At 39.6% G+C, this 27,398-nt stretch overlaps 1 protein-coding gene across 1 annotated transcript in view; it reads right to left on the bottom strand.

The window, feature by feature from the left end:
• Window positions 1–27,398, bottom strand: part of SVIL (supervillin) — a 160,880-nt gene that overhangs the window by 87,438 nt on the left and 46,044 nt on the right. Inside the window, exons 2-6 of the mRNA XM_027841567.1 lie at window positions 23,023–23,080; window positions 16,749–16,840; window positions 5,739–5,796; window positions 5,481–5,632; window positions 2,633–3,305 (exon numbers count right to left, since the gene is read on the bottom strand). Coding sequence (XP_027697368.1) covers window positions 2,633–3,305; window positions 5,481–5,632; window positions 5,739–5,796; window positions 16,749–16,840; window positions 23,023–23,080 — 1,033 coding nt within the window. The remainder of the gene's footprint in view (window positions 1–2,632; window positions 3,306–5,480; window positions 5,633–5,738; window positions 5,797–16,748; window positions 16,841–23,022; window positions 23,081–27,398) is intronic.

The following is a 27,398-nucleotide window of genomic DNA, read 5'->3' on the forward strand; positions in this document are numbered from 1 at the left end:
GGGCTTTTTGATCAGGGATCACCAAAGGAAATGCTCTCCTAGTGGACCTGCAGTACACATCAACTGTCATTCAATTTCTTTCTCTTCATTCAACACATCCCAGCACAAACTATTTAAATGCTGAGCCTTCTGCTTTGCATGTGTGTGTGTGTGTGTGTGTGTGTATCTGTGTGTATTAAAAACACAGCTGAGAAAAGCAAAACAAATGGCATGTGTCAAGAAACACTGTTGGAATAACAAAGGCAAAAGAACTCTTGGAAACTGAAAAAACAGAACTGGGTAAAAATGAAAACTGAGAATATCTAAGTCCAAGAATGAAACTTGGACTACATTAAGAGAGCTGCATCTCCCCAAATGTATTTTGTCTTTCAGAATGTTCCAATGAAGGTAGGTTTGTGCCCTGGATCTGCCGGTCATAGAAATAACAACTTGGCACTTTAGGACCTGTTCATGGCTCTCACAGGATTTCTCTGCTACAACTGTTGGTTTTCAAGAGGCTGAGAATGAAGAACGACATTATAAAAGATATCATATGCTCTAAACATATAACGGGCCCATCTGCCTAGGCTGAGTGTGTACAGGTGCACACAACTGGGATTCCACTCAGTGGCGGCTCCTTTTGTCACCCGGCTCATTACTCTGCTGACAGGCTCTGGACTCACAGCTACTCCTTTATATTGGGGGGTGTACATGTAGGAGAGAGGAGAAAGATGGGCTGGGATGAGAAACAGGGGGACAGATACCCATCATGAAGCCATCTGTATGCTTTCAAGGACAGATGTGGGCAGGAGTTGATCTCTACCAGTTGTGGAAAAGGTGTTGCTTCAGTTGTTCTCTGGGGCAACTAGAATTCTTCCAGTGGCCTGGTGATGGTGGTCCATTCCTGTAGGTATCTAAACTGTACCCTTTCCACAGGAAACTGAATCTTCTTCAGTGTAACAATCTGTAATTTTATTGTTGTGGATGACTCCTTCCCCCATGCAGATCATAACCTCTTTTAAGACTTTTTTTTTGATAGACTTTGAGCATTGCCGTAGCAGAAAACCTAGTGATGAGCCTCTCTGAATTTAACTAAGCTTGTTCTTGGAAAATAGACATCACTAGACTCATACTCAAGGTCCTTCTAGATTCCTAAGAACATCCAGAGAGTATGTTGTGCTGATTTTACCTTAGAAAACCTATCATCATCACTCATACCGAAAGGGAGATATCAGTAGAAGACATAGTCTAAATTACAAAAATCTAAGATCAAAGGTTTTGTTGTTTTTGTGGGCATGAGAAAAGAAACCTGAAACTTGACCTCTGGCTTCTGTGAGGGGTGGTTAAAGGAATAAGGTAGCCTCTTCTTACAAGTGCTAAAAAGTCCTTGGTAAAATCATGTACTTACAAATCCCTCCCACCTCCCAAAAAAGAGGGAGGAGAGGATTTAGGAAAGGAAACTAAAGACAAAGTGATATTGCTCTGAAGTAGAGTCCATAATAGGACTTCCTTTGAAAGATTCTTGTTCAAGCCTGTTACTTCATCATTATTCTAGAACAAAAGATAACACTCCCCCTCCCCCATAGAGTCTCTTTTAGTACACAGTGATAATATTTAGAAAAATAGCCTTTATGTATATTAATGAAGAAATTCTTGCAGGAATCCTTCAGGGTAAAAAATGGTCATTCAATGAAATAGAGGACTTTCAAGCATTCCTGTGGAAAAGACCAGAGCTGAATAGAAAATTTGACCTTCAAATACAAGACTCAAGTGAAACATGGAAGAGGTAAATAGGAAAGAGAAGTCAAAAGAGACTTACTAAGGTTGAACTATTTATATTCCTGCAGGGAAAGATGATATTTGTAACTCATGAGTCCTTTGTCAGTATTAGGGTAGTGGGAGGGAAAAAAATTACATGTATGTATAGATAGATAGATAGATAGAGGGCACAGGTGAGTTGAAGATGAAGGGGTGATATCTGGAAAATAAAATAAAGGGGTGAGAGAGGATTATACTGGGAGAAGGAGAAAGGGAGAAGTAGAATGAGCTAATATATCTCACATGAAACAGACAAGAAAAGACTTTTACAGTGGAGGGGAAATGGGGGAAGGTGAGAGGGAATGAGTGAATCTTATTCTCATAGGATTTGGCTTAAGGAGGGAATAACATATACAATGGGATATGGAAATCTATCTTACCCTACAGAAAAATAAGGGGGGAAGGGGACAAGAGAGCAGGGGGTTGATAGAGGGGAAGACAGATTGGGGGAGGGGATAATCAAAAGCAAATACTTCTGAGGAGGGACAGGGTCAAAAGAGAGAATAGAATAAATGGGGGTTAGGATAGGATAAAGGGAAAAATACTTAGTTTTTCCACAATCGGACTACTATGGAAGTGTTTTGCATGACTACACATCTATACCCTGTACTGAGATGCTTGCCTTTTCAATGAGGGTGGGTGGGGAGGGAGGAAGGGAGAAAGGGAGAAAATTTGTAACCCAAAGTTTTAAAAACACATGTTAAAAAAAAAAGAAATTCATGCAGGAAAAGACAAAGAAGAAACACTAACCAAGTCATATAGAAAAGGTAGCTGTTGTAGAAGGACAGATAGACTTGAAAGATGGGTGGGCTAAGACACAGAATTGTACACTTACCTTGGTCTGGAATCACCATGTAATGATGAGTCAGTAAGTGAGTGACTAGGTGATGCTGGCTGCTTAGGTGAAGAAAGGGATACCCTGCGGGTCTGCTTGGGAGACCTTGGCACATCACTGAATGAGGATTCTCGTCCAGAAAATGAAAAGGAGGGAGAGCTATCAGCTACAGGTGGCAAGTCGCCTATCTGGCCAGTGGCACTCAATTCTTGTGCTCTTCTGTGATTTTCCACATTCAATAGCGCCTCCTTATCAAGAACACCATCATTCCCATGAAAGGCATAGTCCTTGGATTCAGCAGTGGTGCTCCTGGGCTCCACAGTATCAATCCTAGAATAATGATAAGTCAAGTCTTTGCTCTCCTCCTCCTGTTTCTCACTTTTGCCTCCTCTCCTCTCGACATCATGATCTTTTCTGGTCTTAGTGTAACGTGATAGATATTCAGAGTCTGCATCTGAATCCAGGGTCAGTCCATATTTTTCAGCGAGCTGTCTCCTCCTTTCGGCCTTATATCTGGCTATTCTTTCAGCTTTGGAGTCCAGTCCCTGGGTGTCCATGGTCACTGGACTATAGGAGGAGTCTGTATTGAGGGCTGTAGTTTCTACGCAATATCGGGATCGAGGCTGCTTCTCTACAGAAGAATCTGAAGTTTCCTCCTCTTCATTGGATCGACCTGCGGGGTCATAAGGTTAGACATGTAGCATAAAAACAATGGAAAATTCATGGGCAAGGGGCTGTAATTAAGGGAGAATTACTATATACAACACAAGCTCATAACCCTGTGTAAGGAAATATCAGCTTGCTCATTTGAACAGATTTAGCTAAAACACTGTACTCTTGTCAACCCAAGAATTTTCAGGTGAAGACTCCAATGGATAAAACTATACTGTGTGGTCAAAAAAGAACTGAATGGGAAATAGGAGAACCTGGATCAGGATCCTACTTATGTGGCCTTGAGGCCATCACCTCACATGGCTACACCTCAGTTTCCTTTTTTGTAAAATGAGTGGGTTAGAACTCATGATTGCTAAGATCCCTCTAAGTCCTAAATCTTACCCATTCCATTTTGGCCTATATGCACCACTCCAAACGTACAAACCTCTGAAAGGTTTCTGTACCTAGAAATAGGCTGACTGGTGTCATGGAAAGAGAGATGGACTTGAAGCCAGAAAAAACCAGGACCTGAATCCTGCCTTTGAACTCATTAGCTAGGTGCCCATTTCATTTCTCTGAGCCTCAGTTTCCTTATTTTGAAACAAGATTAATAACATCTGGAGATCTCATCTTGTAGGGCTTTTGGAAGGACCAAATGAGGCAACATACGTGAAGTGTTAAGAAAACGTTGCAGTGCCATGTAACTGCCAGTTATCACCTTCCCCATCATTACATACACATTACAAGTTCAGTGGGGAGGTTTTCAGGATAAAGATCAGGCTTTCAAGGAAGAGAAGAGAATGAGCTCATGCTCCTGGCACATTTGTACCCTCTCCAGACCACCCCCCCCAACCCCCATCCTGCCTTACAACTCATGAAGAGATTAAGGAGATTCCAAAGAGCAAGGCAGACATGAACCAAAATGAAAACATGTGACTCATGGCAGTTGGGAAGGAAGATCCGGGAAGGCCTGTTTTGCCATTTAAATTCAGCATATAATAAGTCCACTACCTATAATGTGTGTGGGTGACTGCAAATTCCTCTGAATAATTTCTAGTCACAGAGAAAAAATAGGGTTTATTTTTTGGTGAGTAAAATTTCTATTATGACTCAAAGAATTAATTTCTTTTTAGAATTTTTAATTGACATCTCTTATTTTTTATATCCCTAAGAATACATTTCTAAAATGATACATCTGGGGTGGCTAGGTTGCATAGTGGATAGAACACCAGTGCTGGAGTCAGGAGGACCTGAATTCAAATCCAGCCTAAGATACTTACTAGTTGTATGACCCTGGGCAAATCACCTAATCCTAACTGCCTCTTCTCTCCCCCAAAAATAAAATGATATAACATCCTTTCAAAAGAAAAAACGGGAGAGTAAAACAATGAGTGCAACAAATAAAACTGTGTATAAGTTTGAACTCCAGTGTCAGTATGGTTTTAATCAATTCTATGCTACTTATTCCCTGCGTGACCTTAGGTAAGTCACTTAAGCTTTTGGCCTTAGTTTCTTCATCTATATGATGAGGAGGTTAAATTAGGTGACCTAGGAACTTTCTTCAAAATCTAAATCATAGTGTAATTCAGTTTAACAAACAGTTATTAAGCATGTAAAACATGCCAGGCACTGCGTTAGGTACTTGTTAGACAAAAAATAAAAACAAAACCAAACAAAAGATATGTTTCTGCCTTCAAGGAGCTTACATTGGGCTTAAGAATAGATATATGAATAATATAAAATCTATCCAAAATGAATGTAAAATGATTTATAGTCATTAAATCTCTACATTGCTGAGCACACAAGAGTAAATGCATTCTATATTTAAGATGTTAAAAAAAAATCCAAATCACAGGATCACAGATTTAGAACCGGACCTCATCCAACCCACTCATTTTACTGATGGATAACTTCCCCAAGGTCACAGAGGTAGTGGACAGGGGCTGTGTTTGAATCCAGGCCTCTTGGCCCCAAACCCTTTCCACTGAACCTTGCTATCCCTTATCACTCTGACCCTGATATCTCTTAGATTTTGATTAAAAATGGATAGAGAAAAATTATAAGTTTTGTTAGCTAAGGGGGGGTGAGCTTTATTTGTCTTGGAGACACCCTTAAAGCAAAGCACTTCATTCTTCAGCGGCATAAGAACAAGGCGGTGGTGTGCTGCGTGATCTGATGGAGAGCCAACGCTTACCAATATGAGGGCTATAAGGGTCTGTGGCTCGCGTATATCTGGGAGTGTCTTCTTCTAGTAATCGGTGGGTAACTAAGCCGGTACAGCTCTGCAAAAGTAGGGGCTGCGAATCATTTTCAATTCCTTCCAAGCGTCTGGCAATGCGTTCTTTTCTGTGAAATATACCCAGAAAAGCATAATGAGTAATATACACCAAGCAAGAAGTAAACCTGTGTCCAGATAGTCAACCTCTTGGTTGAAAAGCCACAAATATCTTACCTCTTCATTTCTAAAACTTCTTTTTTCTTTGGCTCAAAGAGTTTTCTTAATTCTGCCACTAAAAACAGAAAATACAACTAAGATTAGTCTTTAACCATTACAAATTACAGGATATGTGTTGAGGTCAGGGTAACTCAAGTTATCATAGCAGAGGTCTCACCTTCTGGGGAAGGGGGGAAAGATTCTCCCTGTCTTGTCTTGGGATGGAAATAGAGCAGACAGTCATAGGCCTGATCCCGCTGCTCATCAGCATGGAAGTTTTCTGACCTGGTTTGGTTCACCCCTCATTAGGCAGCCTAGTGATTGCCTGCTCACAGGGCTCACCATTTTGGTGCCAAAATTGGTGTCCTCCTAGGCCTCAGACCTACCCCAGCTCAGAACTCCTGAGCTCAATCCTCAAGCGGCCTTAGCCTCCTCAGCTAGGAGGGATGACAGACATATGTCTGTCTATGCTCAGTGAGATTTAACTTTTCAATCATCATGCACAAGAGTTAGTGCTGGAGATGCAGTGGTTATCAGCTATACGTAAATAATTATTATCACCCAATCAGCCTTGATTCTCCATATCATTACTACCTTGGCCCCTCTGATTGGAGGATAGAGCCATGAACTCTAAAACCTCCATTGGAGGAAGGAACCTAGGTGAGAATATCTCAATTCTCACCTGGCCCCACTACTCTGGGACTTTTCCAACTATACCACATGCTATGCTCCCACAGAGGGAACCTTCCCACAGGCCCACCAACCCCAAACCACCCCTCTCCCACCTTTTGTATGTGGTTTCCCCACATTAGATTGTAAGTTCCTTGAGGGCAGAGACTGTCTATTTTTTTTTTTTGGTATTTGTATCTCCACTGCTTGGCACGATTTAGGTGTTAGTAAATGTTTGTTGACTATCCCTTTGGCATTCATTCACTCATTCATTCATTCAATCAATGCAAAAAACTACCATATAGAGAGTACTGTGCTCAGCACTGGGGTAGAATAAAAGTTTAAACAAGACATAGATTTTTATGGTGCTTATAGTGTAATAGGAGAATGCATGCACACATACACCAATAATTCGAATACACAATATTACCTGACAAGTACATTAGAAGATTACAAAATAAAATACTATACAGGATGTGAGGGAAAGTTCATGTCTGCCTGTGGGGATGGATCAGTGAGAGCTTCATGGAAGAAGTGTCATTCGGGCTGGGGTTTAAAGATAGAATATAGCAGATAGAGATGATAGGTAGACAAAGTAGTGTTGTTTGGCTACAGTACAGCGTGTTTGGAGGGGAATAGGTTGAGATGTATAAACATATAGACAGAATGGAAAGATAGAATGGGTGGAGAGATAGACAATGGATAGATAGAATGGAAGGAGAATGGATATGTAGATAAGAAGATAGGTAGGTAGGCAGATAGAATGATAGATAGAATGGATGGAGAATGGATAGGTAGGTAGGAAGGCAGATAGAATGATAGATAGAATGGATGGAGAATGGATAAGTAGGTAGGAAGGCAGATAGAATGATAGATAGAATGGATAGAGAATGGATAGGTAGGTAGGATGGTAGGTAGGTAGGCAGATAGAATGGATATAGACAGACAGAGAGAACTGAAGGATGAATAGAGAGAAGGATGGATAGATAGATATGGCACTTACTAGTCACTCTACTACAAGCAAGCCAGACAGTTGTTTTGCTCAAGAAGCTTGCATTCTAAGGTGGGCTAGGGGAGACAACATAAAGAGGAGCTGGAAATCAGGAGTGGGTTAGAAATGGAGACAGGGTGTAGAGATGGCCAGAGAGTACTCTGAAGGCCTGGATCTCAATAAAATAAGGTGGAAGCTCATCTAACAAGCCCAAAGTGGTTACTGAAGTAGAGTCTGATTTTATAATAGGGAAGAGGTGGAAATGAAAGCCTAGACAGAGACCTCATGGGTGCAGAGCCATGGGCCAGGAGCTGGAGGGACTTGCCCAGGGTCACACAGGTAGTGAGCTGCACAGCCAGAGGCAAATCCAAAATTTTCACACTATAAATCGAACGCTCTTGCTGTCTCTTTAGCAAATACTCACGCATGACAATATGGCTATCAAATACCTCTAGACATACTGTCACAAGGAAGGATATTAACCTTTATTTCCTACCTTAGCTAATTATCTTAATAATTTCAAACTTTTTTTTTTTGCCTATTATTCAAGGCCCTTCACAGTCTAACAGCTCCATACCTTTCTAAATGTATTTTGTGCCTAGCCATCTCCATGCCATGTGGTCTTTGTCTAGGTTCTCATCTCTACCCCCTCCTGACTTTAAAATCGGACTACGCCCCTGGAATGACCTTTGGGCCTTGACAGTGAGCTCCAGCCTTATTTTGCTAGGATCCAGGTCTCCAAAGTACTTCCTAATTATCCAGCTTATAACACGGACGTGTAATTATTGAACATCAGTAACTCAAATGCTGATACTGCACTAATTCAACGGACATTGCTAAGTGCTTCCAAACTGTTATCTAAATTATATAGGAAATGGCCAAATACAGTAGAGAGAAGTGATGCTCACATATGGTTTATAAGGATGGATATATCTAAGGCATACTAAATTCTGAAAGCTCTCTGATGTTAAATGTAATGTCTGTGACAAAAGATTAAGGAAAGAGGGAGGGGAAGAAAAAGAGAGAACCCTGGAACAATCATAAGTCTTGAAGGAATAAATCCCTGGGAAAGATTTTATAGAATATATGGAATTTTCTATTTTCATTTTGCTATTTATTTATAAGTACACATTTTTAGAAATAAGCAACTCCCTAAACACACACACACACACACACACACACACACACACACACACCATATGATGCTTCCTTACTGTATACATAAATATACAGACTCATAAAAAAGTAAGCACCCAAGACTTTGATTGAACTGGTCATTCTTCAGTAGGCTGGTTAGCAAAAACGGTCATTTTTCATTTACCTTCCTAGGAAGTGGAGTAGCTGGAGGAAAGAAGTACTTTCTCATAATATACTATTGATGCTCCCAATTAAGAGAAAAGGACACAATCTAGCATTGTGGTGTTTTTCCACAGGGGATGGGACTTTTTGCTACTGCAAGTAGGGTAAAGGCTGCTAAAAAATTTAATGACTGGTAATTTGAAAACAAACTATTATTTGTAAGGTCAAAATATCAAAACCACATGATGTTAATTAGATTGCTTTAAATCTAAAGCAGGACATGGTGAGAGTAATTTTCTAAAAAAATGTTACAACTAGTTCTCCCATTTCTCCCAGGCTAGAATTCAAGGGCTACTCATGGCCCCTTATCCCACTATTGATGAGCAATGGAAGGCTTGACCTATTCCATTTCTGACCTAAGCTGATTTGCAATTCCTTAGACAATCTAGTGATCCTTCATTCACAGGGTCTCGACCGCGCTGATGCTAAACTTTGTGAGGACATCAACTAGAACCTTTAGCTCCATCTGGCAGCCTCAAGGTCCTTAGTAGGCACCACCATGTCCAGTGTTAGAGTAACATTCACAAAGATATTTACACCGAACTCAAAATGCTCCTAAGCATGGGCTTTGTCAACACAACATTAAACAAGGACAGCTAGGTGGCAGTGGATAGAGCACTGGCCCTGGAGTCAGGAGGACCTGAGTTCAAATCTGGCCTCAGGCACTTATTAGCTGTATGACTCTGGGCAAATCACTTAACCCCAATTGCTTCAAAGAAACAAAGAAACAAACAAAAAAATAAAACCATAACACTAAACAGAGATTTTATTGACTAACAGAATGGAAAGGCTATGCAAATGTGAGCACTATCATTGCTATAGTGGTAATAAACATAGTATTAGTTATACAATTACACAATTTTAACTCCATGTTGAGACATGTTTTAAGTACAATAAGTAAGTGTGCTTTTTAAAGGGATCCTATGTTGAATCTGTCAAAACTAAAAATTCTCTTGTAGAGCAAATGATAATAATACTCCTTATGAATTTGTGTATCTTAAGTTTGCTTAAATCAAGATCCACCTGTAGAAGTATGAGCAGAAAGGAAAGAGGAACGCAGTGTGGGAGAGATAAAAAAGAAGCAATAACTTAAGACTCATATATCTCGGCTCCAGCTGGCCTCAGCGTCCCTCACTGCAGACTGCAATTTAAATTGAAAATTAATAAAACAAACATGTAACCCAATAAGCCTATGTGGATTCACCCTGAGGGGAAGTGTTTCAGTTCTACAGGGAGGGTGGAATTTAATTCAGATTTATGGCAGGCACTCATTTCTTCCTCTTCCAGGCCTCAACATTATACAAGCTGTCATAGACACCATTGGACTCACCACTTGAGCTTTGCTGATCAGGGTTTTAGAAAAGATGCTGAGAAGCTAAAACCGGGCAGCAAGAAAAAACTATTCCTGATTTTGGAAACTGTTTTTAGCTGCATTATTTATTTCCTTTTTGAAAAGGTAAAAACATAGCTGTGATCTAATTATGGCAACCATCTGCCACTCTGACAAGGAGTGGCCTTTTGGATATAAATTCCTTACAGATTTGGTTTGATTTATAATGAAGTCTATAGTAACAGTGATAGTGAAAACTGGGAACTTTTAAAATTTAAATCTGAAATAACATTTATGTTCTGAAGCTACTTTTCTATAACATACAGTAGTATGCTCTTCCTAACAACATTAATGGTTCAAGACAGAAAAAGAGAGTAAAGTCCCACAAAAGCTTGTTAGGCCTGCTTCTGCTTAAAAGGCCTAGATGCTTTTACTTCCCAAGCATCCTAAAATGCTCGGAAATACATTGATGCAAAAGGATGACCCCAAATGAAGCCCAAAGGTTGCTCTTAATCTGAATGTCAGCAGTGATAATTAGAGAAATCAATTCCATTCAATTAAAAAACATTTTTTTAAACAAGAGATTTTTATTGATACCTTTTCTTTTCATATCTCTTAAATTTTCCCCTGGCAGAGTAATCCCTTATAAGAATTTTAAAAAGAAGAAAGGAAGAAGAGAAAAAAAAATTCAGCAAAAGTGATCAATACTTTGGAAAAAAATCTGCTATTCCACGTATTCTATGTTCCATCCCTGTGGACCCTCACTTCTGTCCAGGAGAGTCTACGAGGGATATTCTCAGACCTCTTCATTAGTCAAGCTTGTTGGGTTTTTTTTAATTTCTCAATATTTATTTTTTATTTCAGCAATAACATATTAAACAATTACTGTGTGTCAGGCCAAGACCTTGGCTGGGGAAGAAAAGATAAAAATGAGAACTGTCTCATTGTGGTCAAAGATGTGAGCACTTATAGGTCAGGAATAGCTTCATTTGAGGTCCAGATGTATGTCATTTCATTGGCAGAGGAAATTCAGGTGAAAATGCGCCCACCAACGAGGCCATTTTGCACCTTCACTTCTCTGGGCCAGGGAAGCTGAGAATTTAAGTGAATTGTCCAAAGCCACACACAGCCAGTAGGAGTCGGAGGCTTGACCTGAACCCATATCTTCTTGTCTCCAAGGTCAGCTCTCTGTCCACTACTACACACTTCTGCCTAGCAGTCTGGCATACACTAGGTGCTTAATAAATTCTTGTTGATTAATGCCTCCTTCTGAGGCAGGGAAGGGAACATGTTTCATGTGTGCCAGGCACTGTGCTAATTAGATATTTTGCAAACATTATCTCACTTGGTCTTCACAATAACCCAGGGAGGTAGGTGTTTTTATTATCCCCATTTTACAGTTGAAGAAACGGAGTCAGACAAAGGTTAAGTGAGTGTCTAGAGCCAGGCTGGAACTTAGATCTTCCTGACTCCTAGCCAAGGACACCATCTACTGCGTAGCCTAGTTGCCTGAGGGCTATAACTCATACACAGATAAGAAAATTCTAAGTATGTGGAGAGTAATACAAAGTGATTTCCAAATGGAGAGAAACTAGCAATTGGTGGGATTAGAAAAGGGGTTGGGTAGGAGGTGTTTTCCTCTTCCCCATCAGAATCCCAGAATCTCCATTTTGGAATTATAATCAGGAGTTACTGGTGCCAACCTGTACCTGGCTCTTCACCCTCTTGCCAACAACTGCAGACACTCACCTAGTCTTGGCTTGAAGTTTTCCAATGAGGGGAAAGCCCACTATTTCCTAAAGTCATCCAAGCCTCCCATAATTAGGATGCTAATTGTTAGAAATTTCCACTTAACCCTGATTGCCTTGCAAAAGAAAAGAAAAAAAAAAAGAAATTTCTTCTTACAGTAAGCCTAAATCTGCCTCCCTGTAGCTTCTGCTCACCGCCCCTACAGCTCCTCTCTGAGGCTAAGCAAAGACAGTCTGAATCCTCTTCCACACGATCATCATACCTGCCTTCTTATCTCTCTTTCCTAGGCAGACGATTCAAAAAGATCCTAATCCCATGACTATTTTGTACTGTGCTTTAAAAAAAAAAAAGATCATTTAACCACATGATATGTTTTTTCACAAAAATAAATAAAATTGTTACTTAGAAAAATTCAACTTTTGGTGTATTTTTTTTGGGAAATGTATTAGTGTCTAAAGCATTTCTCCCCAGGTGTAAGAAATAGAGTCAGGATTTCTTTGGGTTCAATCTAAAAAGATTTCTGGGAGTGATCTGTTGATTCAACCCTCCAAACAAGAATACAATGAAACCTTCTTTGGAAATTATTGTATCCTAAGATCATATGTCCTAAATGCTGAATTTTCTGAGCACTAATTTCATACTTATCAAAGTAACACATTTTAAGAGTCTGCAACTATCAACAGTATATAATACACCCAACTGGCAGAAGTATTTCTATCTTAATCTTATTACTATTTTTTTATGTGGAAAGGATCTAGCTAGTTGAGAACTTTGTTGGTTTTTTTTTTTTACTACGTATTAGAAATTGAGGGAAAAAAAGTTACTTTGAAAAAATGAATGAATATGTTTATATTCAACCTTAAAATGAAAGAAGCCATTTAATCAGTGGAAGGAAGAGAACACTATCTCTCATGACAATTTTGAAATTCCACAAGGCCATGGCAGGTGACTCTAGCAATTGCTTTCTGCAGTGGAAAGGATCACAGGGGCACAGATTCTGAGCTGGAAGGGATCTTAGAGGTCATCTCAGCCAAGCTCCTCATTCTATAGATGAGGAAACTGGGGTCCATAGAGATTATGTGATTTGTCCAAGGTCATACAGATAGCAAGAGACAGACAGATGCTGGTCATGGACAAATCTATGTCACCTGACTCCATGTTCAGCACCTTATCCACTGCTGGATTTGGAGCCAGGGGACTTCCATTTCTACCATTTCTCACAAAATCATTGACCTTGCCCAATCAAGATGACCTTGCCCAGTATATATTCTTCCTCTACTTTAATAGGAAAGTCATCTTGGGGCAGTGGAGAGAATCCCAGGTTTGGATCCAGAGGATCTGGATCTTCCCCTTACAGTTGTATGAGCAAGTCACATAACTTCTCTAGGCCTCAATGTACTCATCTATAAAATGAAAGAATTTGAGAGGATAACCGCTAATGCCCTATCCAACTCAAAACCTTTGATCCAATGATGTCTGATATATTATTACCTTGCTCTGCTCAGACAATTCTACTAATTTAGAGCTGTCTGCTTCCCAAGCTGGCCTGATGATCCCAATCACTTCCACTCAATGCTATCCTTCAGGGGAACAGGAAGTTCAATGCCCCTTCCATAGAAGAGACCTAAGCATTTGAAGATAGCTATCAAAGACTTATCAAGTCTTCTCCATACTAAAAATATAATAAGGGAAAGGTAGGTTCTCATAAGTAATTTTCCATAGCCAAACACACCTTTATGTTCACTCAAATGGCTGAGAGGCTTTTGGATAATACACAAGGTCTTACAACGTTTACTGATTCCAAGAAAGCATTTGACTTACTCAAAAAGCAACTTTGAAGGTTTCCTTAGAAATAGTATCTCTGTTATTATTTCAAAATTATTCAAGACTATGGCAGGTGGCTATAGAGACTGCTTTCTTCAATCACTGACTGAATATTTAAATCGATTGAATTATTGAACAAGATGTGTTCATGAGTGCCACAGAAGGTGAATTACCAAAGTTCCGATTAAAAGATTTTTGACTAGCAAGTTCTTCACCAAATTCTCCTACAGGGAGCTCTGAACTACTATAAAGTCTCCTTGGTAATTCACAATAATGCAAAAGAGATAACTATCTAAATTGGGAAAGCAAGCTGGATTAAAAAGTGCATATGCCCAGATTATTACATACAGCTAGCTGGATAGTTTCTGGAATCAGTCCATCAATATGTGTCACATTGGACAAGTGCCACGAAGCTGAAACAAAGTGGGTCTGAAGATGAGAAGAGGCAGCATTCCATTTGGGATATTGCTCAGTGGTCACACATCCTTCAGTACTGAAAAGCCCTATCACTTTGACAGCAACATGGAAAAATACACGGTGGATATAAGTAGCATGTTACAGATAACTTACATGTAACACATGACATAAAACACAATTCTAGAGTTTAGATTTGGGAGTCTGGGCACAGATAGAATGAGAGAGATGATAAGAAAAACGAAACCAGAAGCAAGGCTTCAGTGTCTGCCATCTTCTCCTCAGAGAATTTACCTGAAAGTTTGAGATGAGGTGAAGGCATTTCTCTGCTTCTTTTCACATGTGGTGCTCCAAGCTGTCTAGTTGTTACCTTTCACTCTCATTTTGTGATCAAGTTTCTTATTTTACCTAGTTTCTTACATGCAGACCATCCTTAGTAAATATCCTGCAGACTACTTATTTTCACCAAGCCTGTTTCTATTTGCTCTCTTGGTCATCTGCCATTTTACATCTTCTGAGATCATGGTGCTCCATGATTCACCATCACATTGGAAAATTACTGATGCTAAAAAAAAAATGGACTTTTGCATCGAGATGCATCTAGAGATCAGTAAAAGCACAGCATCATTTTCCAAATGTGATCTGGAGCAATTTCTTCTTTCTATTCAATTCTGGACCTAGCTTATTAACTATCTGAAGAACCAGTCCAAGAAGTACACACTGATGGGCTAGTAGCCTTCCTGTCCATATGTTATAATCTGGGAAATCTGTATTTGCATCCACTGTGCTTAGGCTCATCTCTTTTAAATGACAGCAATTCATTGGGGAACTTTTTTTTAACAACTTCCTTAGTGATTAAAACAACAACAACAACAATTCTTCTATATAAATTCTATCCAGGGTACCCTCTGTAAGTACCTGAGGATAGCTCCTTATTTTATGTCTCAATGTTGGGTTACCTTTCATCAAAGATATCTGTTGTGCTCCTAGTTGACACATCACTTAGTTTTGCAAGAACACTGAGTGTTTGCTGGCTGAGGCAACTGCTTTTTATTAATTCAATTTCTCTAAAAAAAGGTGATAGAGTCATTGGTTCATTTCCCTCATTTTTTTTTTTTTGGACTTGACTGCTTACTATAACCAATCATGTTGGAGCCTGCTACAATCACATGTCGTATCTTCTTGCTTTTCTCCTTTCTCCTAATCTGGTATCGACCTTGACCTTTACTCTAATCAAGTCATGGTATGACTACACATTTCTGATTCTGAAATGATTATTATGTTGGTAACTACTCAATTTCTGTCTGTTAAAATATAGACAAATTCATTCTTTTTGATGTTTGGTGCTTGCCAAGTCCAGTGCTTTCTGAATCTCTTCTTTAAGAAAATATTTATCCTACACAGATGAGCTTTCTGAACAGTCAATAAGCCTTTGACCTCTTTCCTTTCTGGATCCAAAAATACATATTTTTCAGCATTGTTTTTACTGTCTTCCCTTGTGCCCACCTTCACCTTGAAGCCACCAAGTATCAAGTTCTATGTCTATAGGATTCAGAAAGGGACATTAGAGTTCACCTATATGTCAGGAGATTTGGGTTCAAATCCTGACTTGGTTACTTAGTACCTATGTGATCTTGAGCAAATCAGGTAATACTATGAGCAAGAAGATAGCGCTATGTCTTCTAACGTCCCTTCCAATTCTAAATTTACGGTCTTATCGGTTTCTCCATAGGATGTATTGATATCTCCTACAACAAATGCTGGCCCACAAGTGGAGGTCTCACCACCGTGGTCCTTGTTTATGATAGTCATGATCATGAATATCATGATCACGGCAAGGTGAGATGACAAAAAGTGCCATGAAATGACATTCTTGTTGCCTCTAGATGCAAGTTAAAAACCACTCCAGCAAGTTTCTCTCCGACCTCCCACTTCTTCGAAAAGAATGTATAAGCTGCCATCCTTCCCTTGAGCTGCTACTTCTTTATGGCTTCTGGTTTAATTGCTGGCAAGAAAATTGCTACTTAGATGGGTTTTGCTAGTCCAGGAACATGAGGACAAATATTACACATTATGATGACCAAAAGTTAAATTAACGTTGGTTAAAACAAAACAAAACAAAACCCTAACAGGGCTCCTTGGCCTGGCAGAAGTACAAGGGGGTTGTGCTCGACTGGGAACTGTTTTGTATTTTCATCTTTTTTATAGATTATTGCAGCCAAAGACCATTCAATTCTCAGATGCCAGAATTCTGTGAGCACCTTAGCCCATAACACTTCTATCTATGTGATAACTGACAGAGCTTGAGAAATGAGGGTTACCTCCATATCATTATGAGGCATCAGAGCTGGATGTTTGTGGAAGAAATCTTGGGCTCCTTTTATTGAGCAGAAAAAATCCTGGTTAATGAATGGAGTTCATCCCCCACCCCATTTTGTCTTTTCCTAGCTGAAACAGCTAAAAAAAACATGGAGAGATCATAAAACATTTATTGCCTTACAGCGGACTAAACACAATACTAGAATTAGTTGGCTGATGGGGGTGGAAATCATTACATTTCCATGTGGATGAAATTTTTTTCTCAATGTTATGAAAAATATTGAGAGATTTTCCTTTAAAGTAAATCTGAGTTAACATTTTTCTTGCTACTCACATGGATCAGAAACTAATAAATAATGTAGAGGGAACTCACCTTTGGGAAGTGCAGTTAAAAGAGTAGCATCGATATCCCTTCTGTGGTTGGCAAGCTGTTCCTTTTCTTCAAGTGAAAATTCTCTCTGAAAACTAAAAATTATCCAGTTAATCAAAGCCTAAGAAAATTCTGAAAACCAAGATATTTGTGACAAAATGTCAAAAATTGTCTCTAGTGGGTATCAACAAAAGCAACTAAGGCCAAGGGGACACTGGACAAAGATTTTGCAGGACCTCCTTCTATGGGGCCGTTTAACCAGGGTCACTTTAAGTCCCTTAACCTCCACGGGCTTCAGTTTCCTCGTAAACAAAATGAGCAAGTTGGACTAGTGGGTAACAATGCCCTTTGATAATAAGATCAGCTTTTCTAGCACCCAGCATTATAACCAGATGGAAAAGATAGTGAAATAGGAGTATAAGAGGTAAGAAGAATAGACAAATGGAATCCTGTGTAGTACTTAATCATAAAATAAGATTCACTTTTCATTCAGAAAACACTGACTAAACATCCACTCTGTGGGAGGCACTGGGCCAGACCTGGAAAAACAAAACAAAGCAGAAAACAACCCCTGAATGGAGCTGACATTTTGTTGGAGATGGGTTGGTGAGGGGTATATGACCTTTAAAGATACAAGCAAATAGAGAAGATATGAGGAGGGAGAAAGCACTAATAGCTAAGGGGATAAGGCAAGGCTTCACCTAAGGTGAGCCCCGCAGGGAGCTAAGAACTGGAGGTGAGGAGGAAATGTGTTCAGAGGATCATATATCGAGAGATGGAAGGGACCTCAAAGGTCTTTTGCTACACCTAAGGCCCAGGGAGGTGAAGGGACTGACCTAAAGCCCCAGAGACAGCCAGTATCGCAGCTCTTATGACCATAAGTTTAATAGAATTTTCTACTACAACCTGTGGTACATTTGAGGAATACAGGACAGGTGGAAGATGAGTGTTGAATTTAGGGAACTGTAAGAGGTCCAGTTTTGACTGGAATAACAGATACCCAAAGAGGTGTAAAATGAAATAAATACGGGTAGGTAAAGGGAAGTCATTTGGTGACAGTCTTTAAATATCAAGCATATTATCTGAGAGACATGAGGGAAATACCGGATTTTTGGGCATGGGAAAGATATGAGCCTGAAAACATTTCCATGTAAAATTCTCTTTATATGTTCTACTTTTTTGGTCTTGAATCTAGCTTGGATGCAGAATACTTCTCAAAGGCCAAGGAAGTCTAAGTATAGTCTAAAATTTCTTCGGAGCAAGATATTATAACAATCAAAATGTAAATCAAAAAGACTTCTCCATATTTCAAAATAATTAGGCAATGAAATTATCTATAGCAAAGTTATCAAAACATGAGGGCCCCTATGACACTCTCAAGTGTTCCCCAAGCCAGCTTAAAATGTAATTGGGAAATAGTTAATAAAATCAAAATACAATAAAACATCGATAATATGAATATGCAGTTTTCTAAGTCAATCTGTAGTGTGCAGAATCCTTTTGTAGGGTTTAGCTGTCTTCACTTCTATTTGAATTTGATCTATGGAATTTTTTCTGATCTACTGCATTTTTTTCTTCCCTAAGCACATTGTTCAGGCTAGGATACTAAAAACCTGATCCTTATATTTAGAAAAAAAGGGCTTAGTTCTTGCCTGTAGAAAAGGTAAAACTCGTGGTCATAACTAATGATTTTTAAAGTGTCATGTAAGTGTAGTTAATTACTGACAATGAGAATGAATTATTATTAATTATTGTGCTTTATGGAGGAAGCATCAAAGATTTCTGAAAGGGGAAAAGAGAGAATTACTTGGCACTGACTCCTCGCCATTAAAAAGAAAAGCAACAAAACAATAGCAGCCTTTTCCAAAGGTTCTTTTTAGATGCCTGACAGAACAAAAGGGTTTTTTTTTAAAAGGAAAAAATGAAGAAAAGTGTATAATTGGTGGGACCAGGGGCACTGTAGCAATAATTGCATTTATCACATACGTAAAACGTAGAGTTGAGATAAGCAACAGAAAGTTATCTGGAGGGAAGCTTTCTATCTGACTTGATGGAACAATAAGACCCCCATCAGGGAACGTTTTTTGGTATTAAAATGAAATTCTTCCATTCCTCAAATGTTGTGCTTCCCCCATCATTCATCTTCATGGTGCATGTGCACTCATCTCAGTGTGCCAACTGCTCACCCACAAAAGCCGTTTTCAAAACTGAATGTCTGCACTTCCTTGTCTGCCCCCTCCCTTCCCTCTCTGCTAATTTAAAGGACCACTGGAGACAGCGAGCACCTCGACTCCAAATCGGACAATCTGCTGAATCTTTCCACGGCAATATTTACTGGTCCACTCCATCGCCATTCTGACATTTCACCACTTCCAGTACATTTATTCCTGGAAAACGTATCAATGCTCTTCACAAGTCATATACCTAAAGTATATCACATTAGTACTGGAGCTAAATATAGGGCACTGATCTGTAAAGGTAAAACAGAAATGAATTTTAACCCAAAACAAAGTGCCCAGGATTTAGAGCTAAAAAGACACTTTGAAGATGATCTAAACGGAATTCTTTCATTTTGCAGATAAGGAAGTCAAAGTGCAGAGAGGGAAGTAATTTGGACAGAACCACAGACCCAGAATTCAAACCCAGGTCCTCTGTTCTTTCTCTTATATTGACTAGGAAAACCCCTCATCATCCTGAATGTATTCAACTGTAACTTCATTCAACACTTTCGTCTAAACACTTACACTTGTTCACTGTCTAGTTTTACACTGCTGGTTGGATTAAAGTAGCCAAAGGCAAACAGTTCAATAATCACCAATTTCAACAATGCAACAAATATTTATTTGTTAGGCAAATTACTATATACAGGTAGTGTGGAAAGTCAAATGTTTCACTGGATCTTTAATTTCATTGCTGTAGGTCACTGTTCCAACTGTGGAAAGAGAAATGAAACTATCCCTGCCTTTAATTCAATAAAGGTATCTCCTTATTTCTCTACAAATGATTCTCAAATGGATATGTGTTTGCATATGCATACTTATAAATGTGTGTATGTATGTACATAATGTACGCATAGATGCCTGGAGAAGGAGGCACAAGAACTTAATGGAAGAGTAGGATTTTAAAAGGCAGAAATGAAGATGATGTACATTTCAGGGACAAAGGACTTCTTATCCAAATGCAGAGGCATGAGATGGCATATTCCCTTAGGAGGAAAACAATTAGTTCAGTTTGGTTGGAAACTATTGGGTATGAAGTGGGAAGGGAGGTGGTAGAGATTTGAGCTAGGTTATGTAAGTCACTTAATTCTAGACTAACGAATTTGTACTTCATCTTAGAGTGAGCAGGGAGACAATGAGGCTTCTTGAGTAGAAGAGTGACGTGGTGAAACCCCTGCCTTACGAAGATGATTTTAGCAGCCGTATGGAAGATGGAGCAGAGAGGGTGGAAGTCAATTGGGAGTCTATTATTCCAGTTCAGGCAAGAAATAACAAGGACCTGAACAAGAGGGTGGGCTATCCAAATGGAGGGAAGGAGTAAAATACGAATGATGTTGTAGAGGTGGAATCACAAGACTTGGCAACTAATTGAATGTGGTGCAGGTAGGGGAGTGTGGGTGGAGGAAAAAGTCAAGTATGAATCTGAAGTTATGATCCCAGGTGACTGAGAGGATGGTGCTACCCTCAATAGAGATAAAAAAAAAATGGGGAAGAACTCCAAGGACTTGAGTGGAGATTTCAAATTCCTCTGGGTTTAAGGTGAGGTGACATGTTGAGTTTGAGTATGAGGTGCTGATCTAGGCAGAGACGTCCAGCAGGTAGCTGGATACAGGGGACGAGAATTCATGAGAGATTAGGATTGGATATATACATCTATGTACACACTATGTACATACATACACACATCTATAAGTATGCATATGCAAACACATATATCCATTTGAGAATCATTTGCAGAGAAATAATGAAATACCTATATCCATGGGAATAGATGAGATCACCAAGAGAGGACATAGAGATAAGGGGGCTGAGGAAAGGGTTCCACGTGGGGGGACTAGAAAATAGTCTAAGGACTAGAAAACAGATGATCCAGCAGAGGAGACTGGAGAGTGGTCAGATATGTAGGAGTGAACAATGTCTCAGAAGTCAAAGGAAAAAAGATTGTCTAAGAGAAATGAACAGCATTAAAAGTTGTAGAAAAGTCAACGTGGGGGAAAAGGCCAACATATTTAGCAATGAAGAGATCTCTGTTAACATTTCAGACCCCAGTTAAAAAGGCTGGTGAGGAGTTTGACTTCAAGGGGCTAGGAAGTGTTAAGGAAGTAGGGGCAGCAAAGGTGACTCTTTCTAGTTGATCAAAAAATAGAGAGACGGATAAAGAAGGAGAGAGATAGACAGGGACAGAGAGAAGACAAGGAGGATAATAGCTTAAAGCAATCATGGCAAGGTCAAGTGAAGGAAACATCTGTATATGAAGTAGAGGAAGAGGAAGTTGCTTGAGAAAAATTAAAGGTGAAAGAGAAAGGGGAATGGTTGATTCCCCTCTCAAAGCATAAATCCAAACACTGAAGGAGAAATCATTCAAACATAACTCAGGTCATTTGAAATATTGGTAACTCTGTATGACTCTTTTGTTCTTCAGCATCTCTCCCTTCTGTCTCTGAGTAACCAGTCTGCTTCAGTGATGAGGAATTTTTTAAAAATACATGTCCCATTAACCTACTTACATGCTCAGCAAAAGCAACAGGGGGCGATTTGATTCAAGTGCCAGCAGCAAAAATATTCTGCTATTATCCTGATTTGAAGGCTAGGGTCATTATTATGATTATAAGAAATATTAACCATGCACGTAGTACACTGAGCTGCCTACAGCCTGATCTCTCTTGTCTTGGACCTTGTGTATTAAGGGGACTAGGGAGATTATTTTACATTACCTTCCTTTTTTACCTTCTCTATGTAGAAGTGAAATACATTTTATAGTCAACTTTGTCCTTGGGGTACAAATGACTATTTCTCCAGCCCATTTTACACTCAATACCACGCAAAGGAAGCAGTAATCTTATCACATCCAGATAAATTCATATATAATGACTTTTGAAGAGTAACTTGTCCTTTTCTTCCTCAAAGCCTTTGCTCTCCTCCTCTCATTCTTTTCTCTCTTGTGGAAACTGACTTGATTTTGCAGAGCATGGTTACAGAATCTTTCCTCTTTTCCCTCTCACTATTACCATTTTTGGTAGGCAGTCACAAGTCAGGTTTCCTAGAATTATCTTGGTTTCTCCAGAGATTTGGTTCTGGTTCAGGTTCAATGACCTGGTAAACCACAAGAGAACCCAATGGACTAAATCATGCCATCTTACCTGCAGCCATCTTCCCTAAAGAGCAGGAAAGGGAACTTGCTTAAGATCCAGCTGGGTCGTATAACCTACAGTAGTTCTACCATGCTGTTTTGTTTTGGTCTTGCTTCTCTTGTACTGAGAGAGTGGACATGGGGCATCAATCACTGATCCTTGCAATACAAACAGTATTTTTACTCTGCTTCTGTCACAATTAGAACTGCACTTAGCCATCTGGGAATGAGTGTTAGGCCCCCTTGTTTTCATACTGGTCAAGCTCACAGTGCAGAATTATGGACAAACTCTCATGTGGTTTTGTCTCGGTTCATGCTTAGTTGAGAAACAGGGCAGAGAACTTTGCCAGCAATATCCCCAAACAGAGTAACTAACAGAAATCTATTTAAGGTCACCATCTATGCTGTTCTGTTTTATTTTAACTTGTTAATACTTTAGCCTTGTGTCCACCTTGGGATGGAGATGCTCTATGATCTTTTTCTCTTGTGTTATGTGGCTAATTATATGGTGGAATGACTGATTCTCCAACTTCAAGACAACAGTTCTGAGGCAGACCAGACCTATTCCCCAGACTCAACAACCAAGGAAGAGAACACCCCAAAGGGAAGCATTTCCTGACTTAGCTATCTTTCTTGGCAGGAACATCATTTAAAAACACCATCTTAAAGCAGCAATTAGAATTTTAAGAACTCCAAGGACTTGAGTGGAGATTTCAAATTCCTCTGGAATGGCATTGTCTACTCTTATTTTTATAGATAAGGGACTCTGGAGCGCAGAAAGGAGAAGTAGCTCCTCTCCCAAGCCAGAGAGCACCACTTCATTCTCAACGCTCATATTGCCAAAGCTTTGTCTCCTACATTTCAAAGGTTTCTATGAAGCTTAACATTAAACAAGTTAAGTTTCCTTAAAGCATTTTGGTAATTTTACCTCGATACTCTTCTTTGATGTGGTAGCCGGAAGAGGTTTGTTTTTTTCTTGTTGAAATCTGAAGGTAAAGAAATAAGATGATGTTGAAATGGCAACAGAACAGGAAGTGAAGAGAAAATAGGTTAGCTTTGTCATTTCATTGTGGAACAACAATCAAAAAACAAGTCAACCTCCTTATCCAAACATTAAACTATTCACTGTCCAAAGAAGCTATTTCTGTAGAGACCAGAAAAGTAATAAAAAGTCATATTGATATAATTTCCAGTTTACAAAGCACTTTCCAGGCATCAAAGGTATTATCATCCTCATTTTATAGATTAAGAAACTGAAGATTAACAGCAATATTCCTGTAAACAAAAAGACCACCCCTCACCAAGCCTTTCAAACAGAGTCAAAATAAGAACACTCCCAAGAATCATAGATAGAAGATGAGGGCTTTTCCAGAAGTCAATTTTATCCAAACATTTAATATTACTGCGATTTTGAGACAAGACAACTTGACATTTGTTCTGGAATCAGCCAGCATTTCCCACCAATACAATGACAAGTTAGTCAAGCCCTTGCAGAAATTTTAGTCCAACTTCTCTATTTAAAGGGAAGAAAATGGAGCAATAAGAACAATGGTCTAATATAGCTTCTTTTCTTTTTTTTTTTTTGTTTTGGAGAGGCACTTGGGGGTTAAGTGACTTGCCCAGGGTCACACAGCTAGTGTCAAGTGTCTGAGGCTGGATTTGAACTCAGATTTGAACTCAGGTCCTCCTGACTCTAGGGCTGGGGCTCTATCCACTGTGCCACCACTGCCCTTCTAATGTAGTTTTAAACTAATGCCAACTTACACTTAGAAATGACCAAACAAACTTTGGTAAGGATAGGTCAGGAACTCTGAAGCCCCTCATCTGCTGGGAAATCCTGTTCCTATTATCTCTGCTACAGTTTCTTTTGCAATAAGACATCTGTAGTCTCCCCCCCCCGCTTTTCTTTTTTAAACTAAACCTTAATCATAAAAGTTCATCCTATTAACCAACTACTTATTTTTGAAGACCAGATATACATTATGTAAGAGCAGCTGGTAATAATTCTGCACAGAAGAAACACATATATAGAATAAATTGGTTAATAAAAACCAGGCGTGGGCAAAATTTATAACCCTTCTAATGGTATGTAGCCCATTTTACAGCTTTTGGCACGGTGATCATTTGTCCCCCCAGAAAACCACAAGTAAACCACTTATAGAAACTTTATCCTCCTGGAGATGAGCCCTCACTACCTAAGATTTGGGGGCAAGGGGCCTGATGGGGAAAGAGGTACAAGATGAAGTGAATGTTGACACTTCATTGCCCATCATAATAGATACTTAAGCCTACTGTTTGTAAACTTGTCAATGAAGAGGGAAACAAAATTGGAAAAACAGTTCCAATGAAAAGTTCTAAGCTTTTTTTCTTCTCTTCTTTTGCCTTGTGTCTAACAGACAGTAATATTTTGGCTGTGGCTGGCTTGGGATTGTTTTTTAGCTGTTTTGTCTGTGCCTTGTACAAGTCAACTGAGACTCTCAGCACAAAATGTTACCAAGTACAGTCTAAATGCACCAATGGAACCAGACAGATGCCTGTCACTTCCATGCTCAAGTTCTGCTAAGGGTCATTTTTGATAAGTGATGTCTGAAAGCCCAGTGATTTCATTTCATTTTTGTTCAGGCAGTGAACTGAGTATTTGGTATATTTCAGTAATTAAATTGAAAGCATACACTCTCCCGTAAACTGAAAAAGAAGCCACTGAAAATGCAAACCCCTGCTCCAAACTGTCTCACGGGATGATTTAATCAAAACAAACAGCTCAGACATTGGAGAGTTTAGTAAAGAGCATTGGGTTGACAAAATCATCCACTACCCAGCTGATTCTCAACTTGATCAGAAGTTTAATTATTCAGGAGACTGCAACTGTCCTTGCTGAAAGCTTTTAGGTGGTAGAAATACTTCTAATTGTTGAGCAGGAAAGAAAAATTCTAAAATGCTCATCCCCCCAACCCCCAAATCATGCTTTAAATTTAATGCTTTTCTAAAATAAACTAATTAAAGAACTTGGATTTTTTTCAAGTATCCTCTGAGAAAAATATAAGACTACATAGCTTACTGGATACTAATAACTAGCATTTCTAGGAGAAAGTGCCCTCCTAAGAGCCGTAGCAACAGAGCATTCAGGAAATTAGTGAAAGAAATGAGTAACAGCTTTCTGGAGAACCTCTGGCCGCTTACCTTGCTCCTCAGAGTACTCAAGCGCTTCCACAAAGCTGGAAATCCAAGGATTTCTGAACATGGTCGCACAAACAAAGGATTCGCCTAACAGAAATTCCTCCAGCAGCTAATTCTTAACCAGCCACAGCCCTAGGCCCGTCTAAGCAAAATCGTGTTGAGATTTTTCATAGCCCAGGACCAGTGCTGTCAGGCACTCGCGTCCTGGGGAGTAGAATAAATGCACAGCAGCGGGCTGCAGGCTGCAACAGCTCAAACCAGTAATCAGATTACAAGGAGAAATTAGGCACATGAATACTAAACCAGACTGGATAACAGTGATTGGGAGATTTATAATATTACCACTTCAAAGTGGAGGCCAAATGACAACACAAGTTTCTGGCCAAGTGGACGATGCAGGGAACGACTGAAGGCTAACCATCTTCGCAGGCACTGAAAAGCAGTCCCCAGGCTCTCTCCCCAAAAATCACAAAGACTGCCGGGAGAATGGGGGAGAAGCAAAAGCAAAACCATTCCCAGGCTCTTAACTAATATCAGCAAATGAAGCATTTCACCTAATAAGACAGCCAAGAAGAACACTGAAAACTCAAGATTTATGGGCAACATATGAGTGAAATTGTGGGGAAAAGAAAAGACAGATACAACCGCAAGCCCAAAAAATATTAATTTGCGACAGAAGGTATTCAGTAAGTTTCCTGTTACACTTGTCCTTTGAACCGCCCCATTTGTTTTGAGCTCCAGTTCATTTAAAGAACAAATATAGCAACACTACTTTACCACACGGAGAAGGTGAAGACCATCACAGATGCTAAGAGCTGGAAGGGCCTCCGAGGGCATCCAGGAAAAACACCGAGATTTTGCAGATGAAGATGCTGAGGGCAAGAGAGACTAAAACGCCCTGCCCATCATCAGCCCTCCATGGCAGAATTAGAGCTCTAGTCTCAGTTTCCCTGAGTCTGATGCCAGTCCACTTTTTACTGGATCCCTGTGCTACTATCCATGCTTAGACCCTAAGCAGTTATGCCATAAGAATTGATTCTACCTAATTTAAACTTAAGGCTTATAACCTCAGCAGGAGGCAGCTAAGGTGGGGCAGTGAATTCAGCATTAAACCTGGAGTCCAGAAGACTGGAGTTCAAATCCAGCCTCAGGCACTTACTAGCTCTGTGACCCTGGGCAAGTCACTTAACCTCTGTTTGCCTCAGTTTCCTCATATTAATAGCACCTACCTATTATTAATACCTACCTATACCAGAGTTAAGAGGATAAAAGGACAAATTTGTAAAGCACGTGGCTAATCTTAAAGTACTAAATAAATGCTAGTTATTGTTATTATCCGTAATGGGCAGCAGGTCTTAAATAGGAATTGTGTGATTCTTTCATTGCTATTCATTTGGGGCAATACTATCAGCTAGCTCTTCATTTCAACTTTGCATTCCTTCTACTCTAGTCTCCCAGTCTTTCTCATTTCCTCCTAGTGGGCTATTCCAAACCCTTACCCCTCAATGTAGTAAACAGGATAGCCCAAGACAGCCTCCTACTTCAAAAAGAAGGGGCCATTAAAGAGGAAGTCCTCAACTAACCTCCCCCATGCCTCAAAACTTCTCCCCACAACCTACTCTTGCTTTACCTCTGGTCATAGGAAAAGAGGCATCTCTCTGCTCTCTAATAAGCTAATCCTTTTGCAGGCATTCTTGAATTTACTCTCATCCACCTTTCCCAGGCTCCAACTCCAGTAATTATCTCCCCAACCTCCACTCTTCCACTCTCCACCCCCATGCATGGTTAATCCCTCTTCCCTGGAATTCTTTCTCTCCTCATTTCTGCCTCCTTGGATGCCTAGACTTCCCATTTCTACAAGAAGTCTTTCCTGATTTCCCCTTAAAGTTAATGCCTACTCTTTATTGATTACCTCCAACTTATTCTCTCTCTCAACATTTATATGATGTCTATCATGTGCCAGGCATGAGTGTGTGGGTGTGGGTGTGTAATCTATATAGTTATATCTTGTTTGCACATAATTGTTTACATGTTTTCTCCCCTTTAGAGAAATTTATTGTTGTTTGGTTTTGTGTTGTTTTGTCTTTCTTTGTATCCATGGTGATTACACTGCCTGGCATGTAGTAG

Source organism: Vombatus ursinus, unplaced genomic scaffold (genome assembly GCF_900497805.2).
Source record: "Vombatus ursinus unplaced genomic scaffold, bare-nosed wombat genome assembly UNPS02014861.1, whole genome shotgun sequence".
Taxonomy (NCBI): Eukaryota; Metazoa; Chordata; class Mammalia; order Diprotodontia; family Vombatidae; genus Vombatus; species Vombatus ursinus.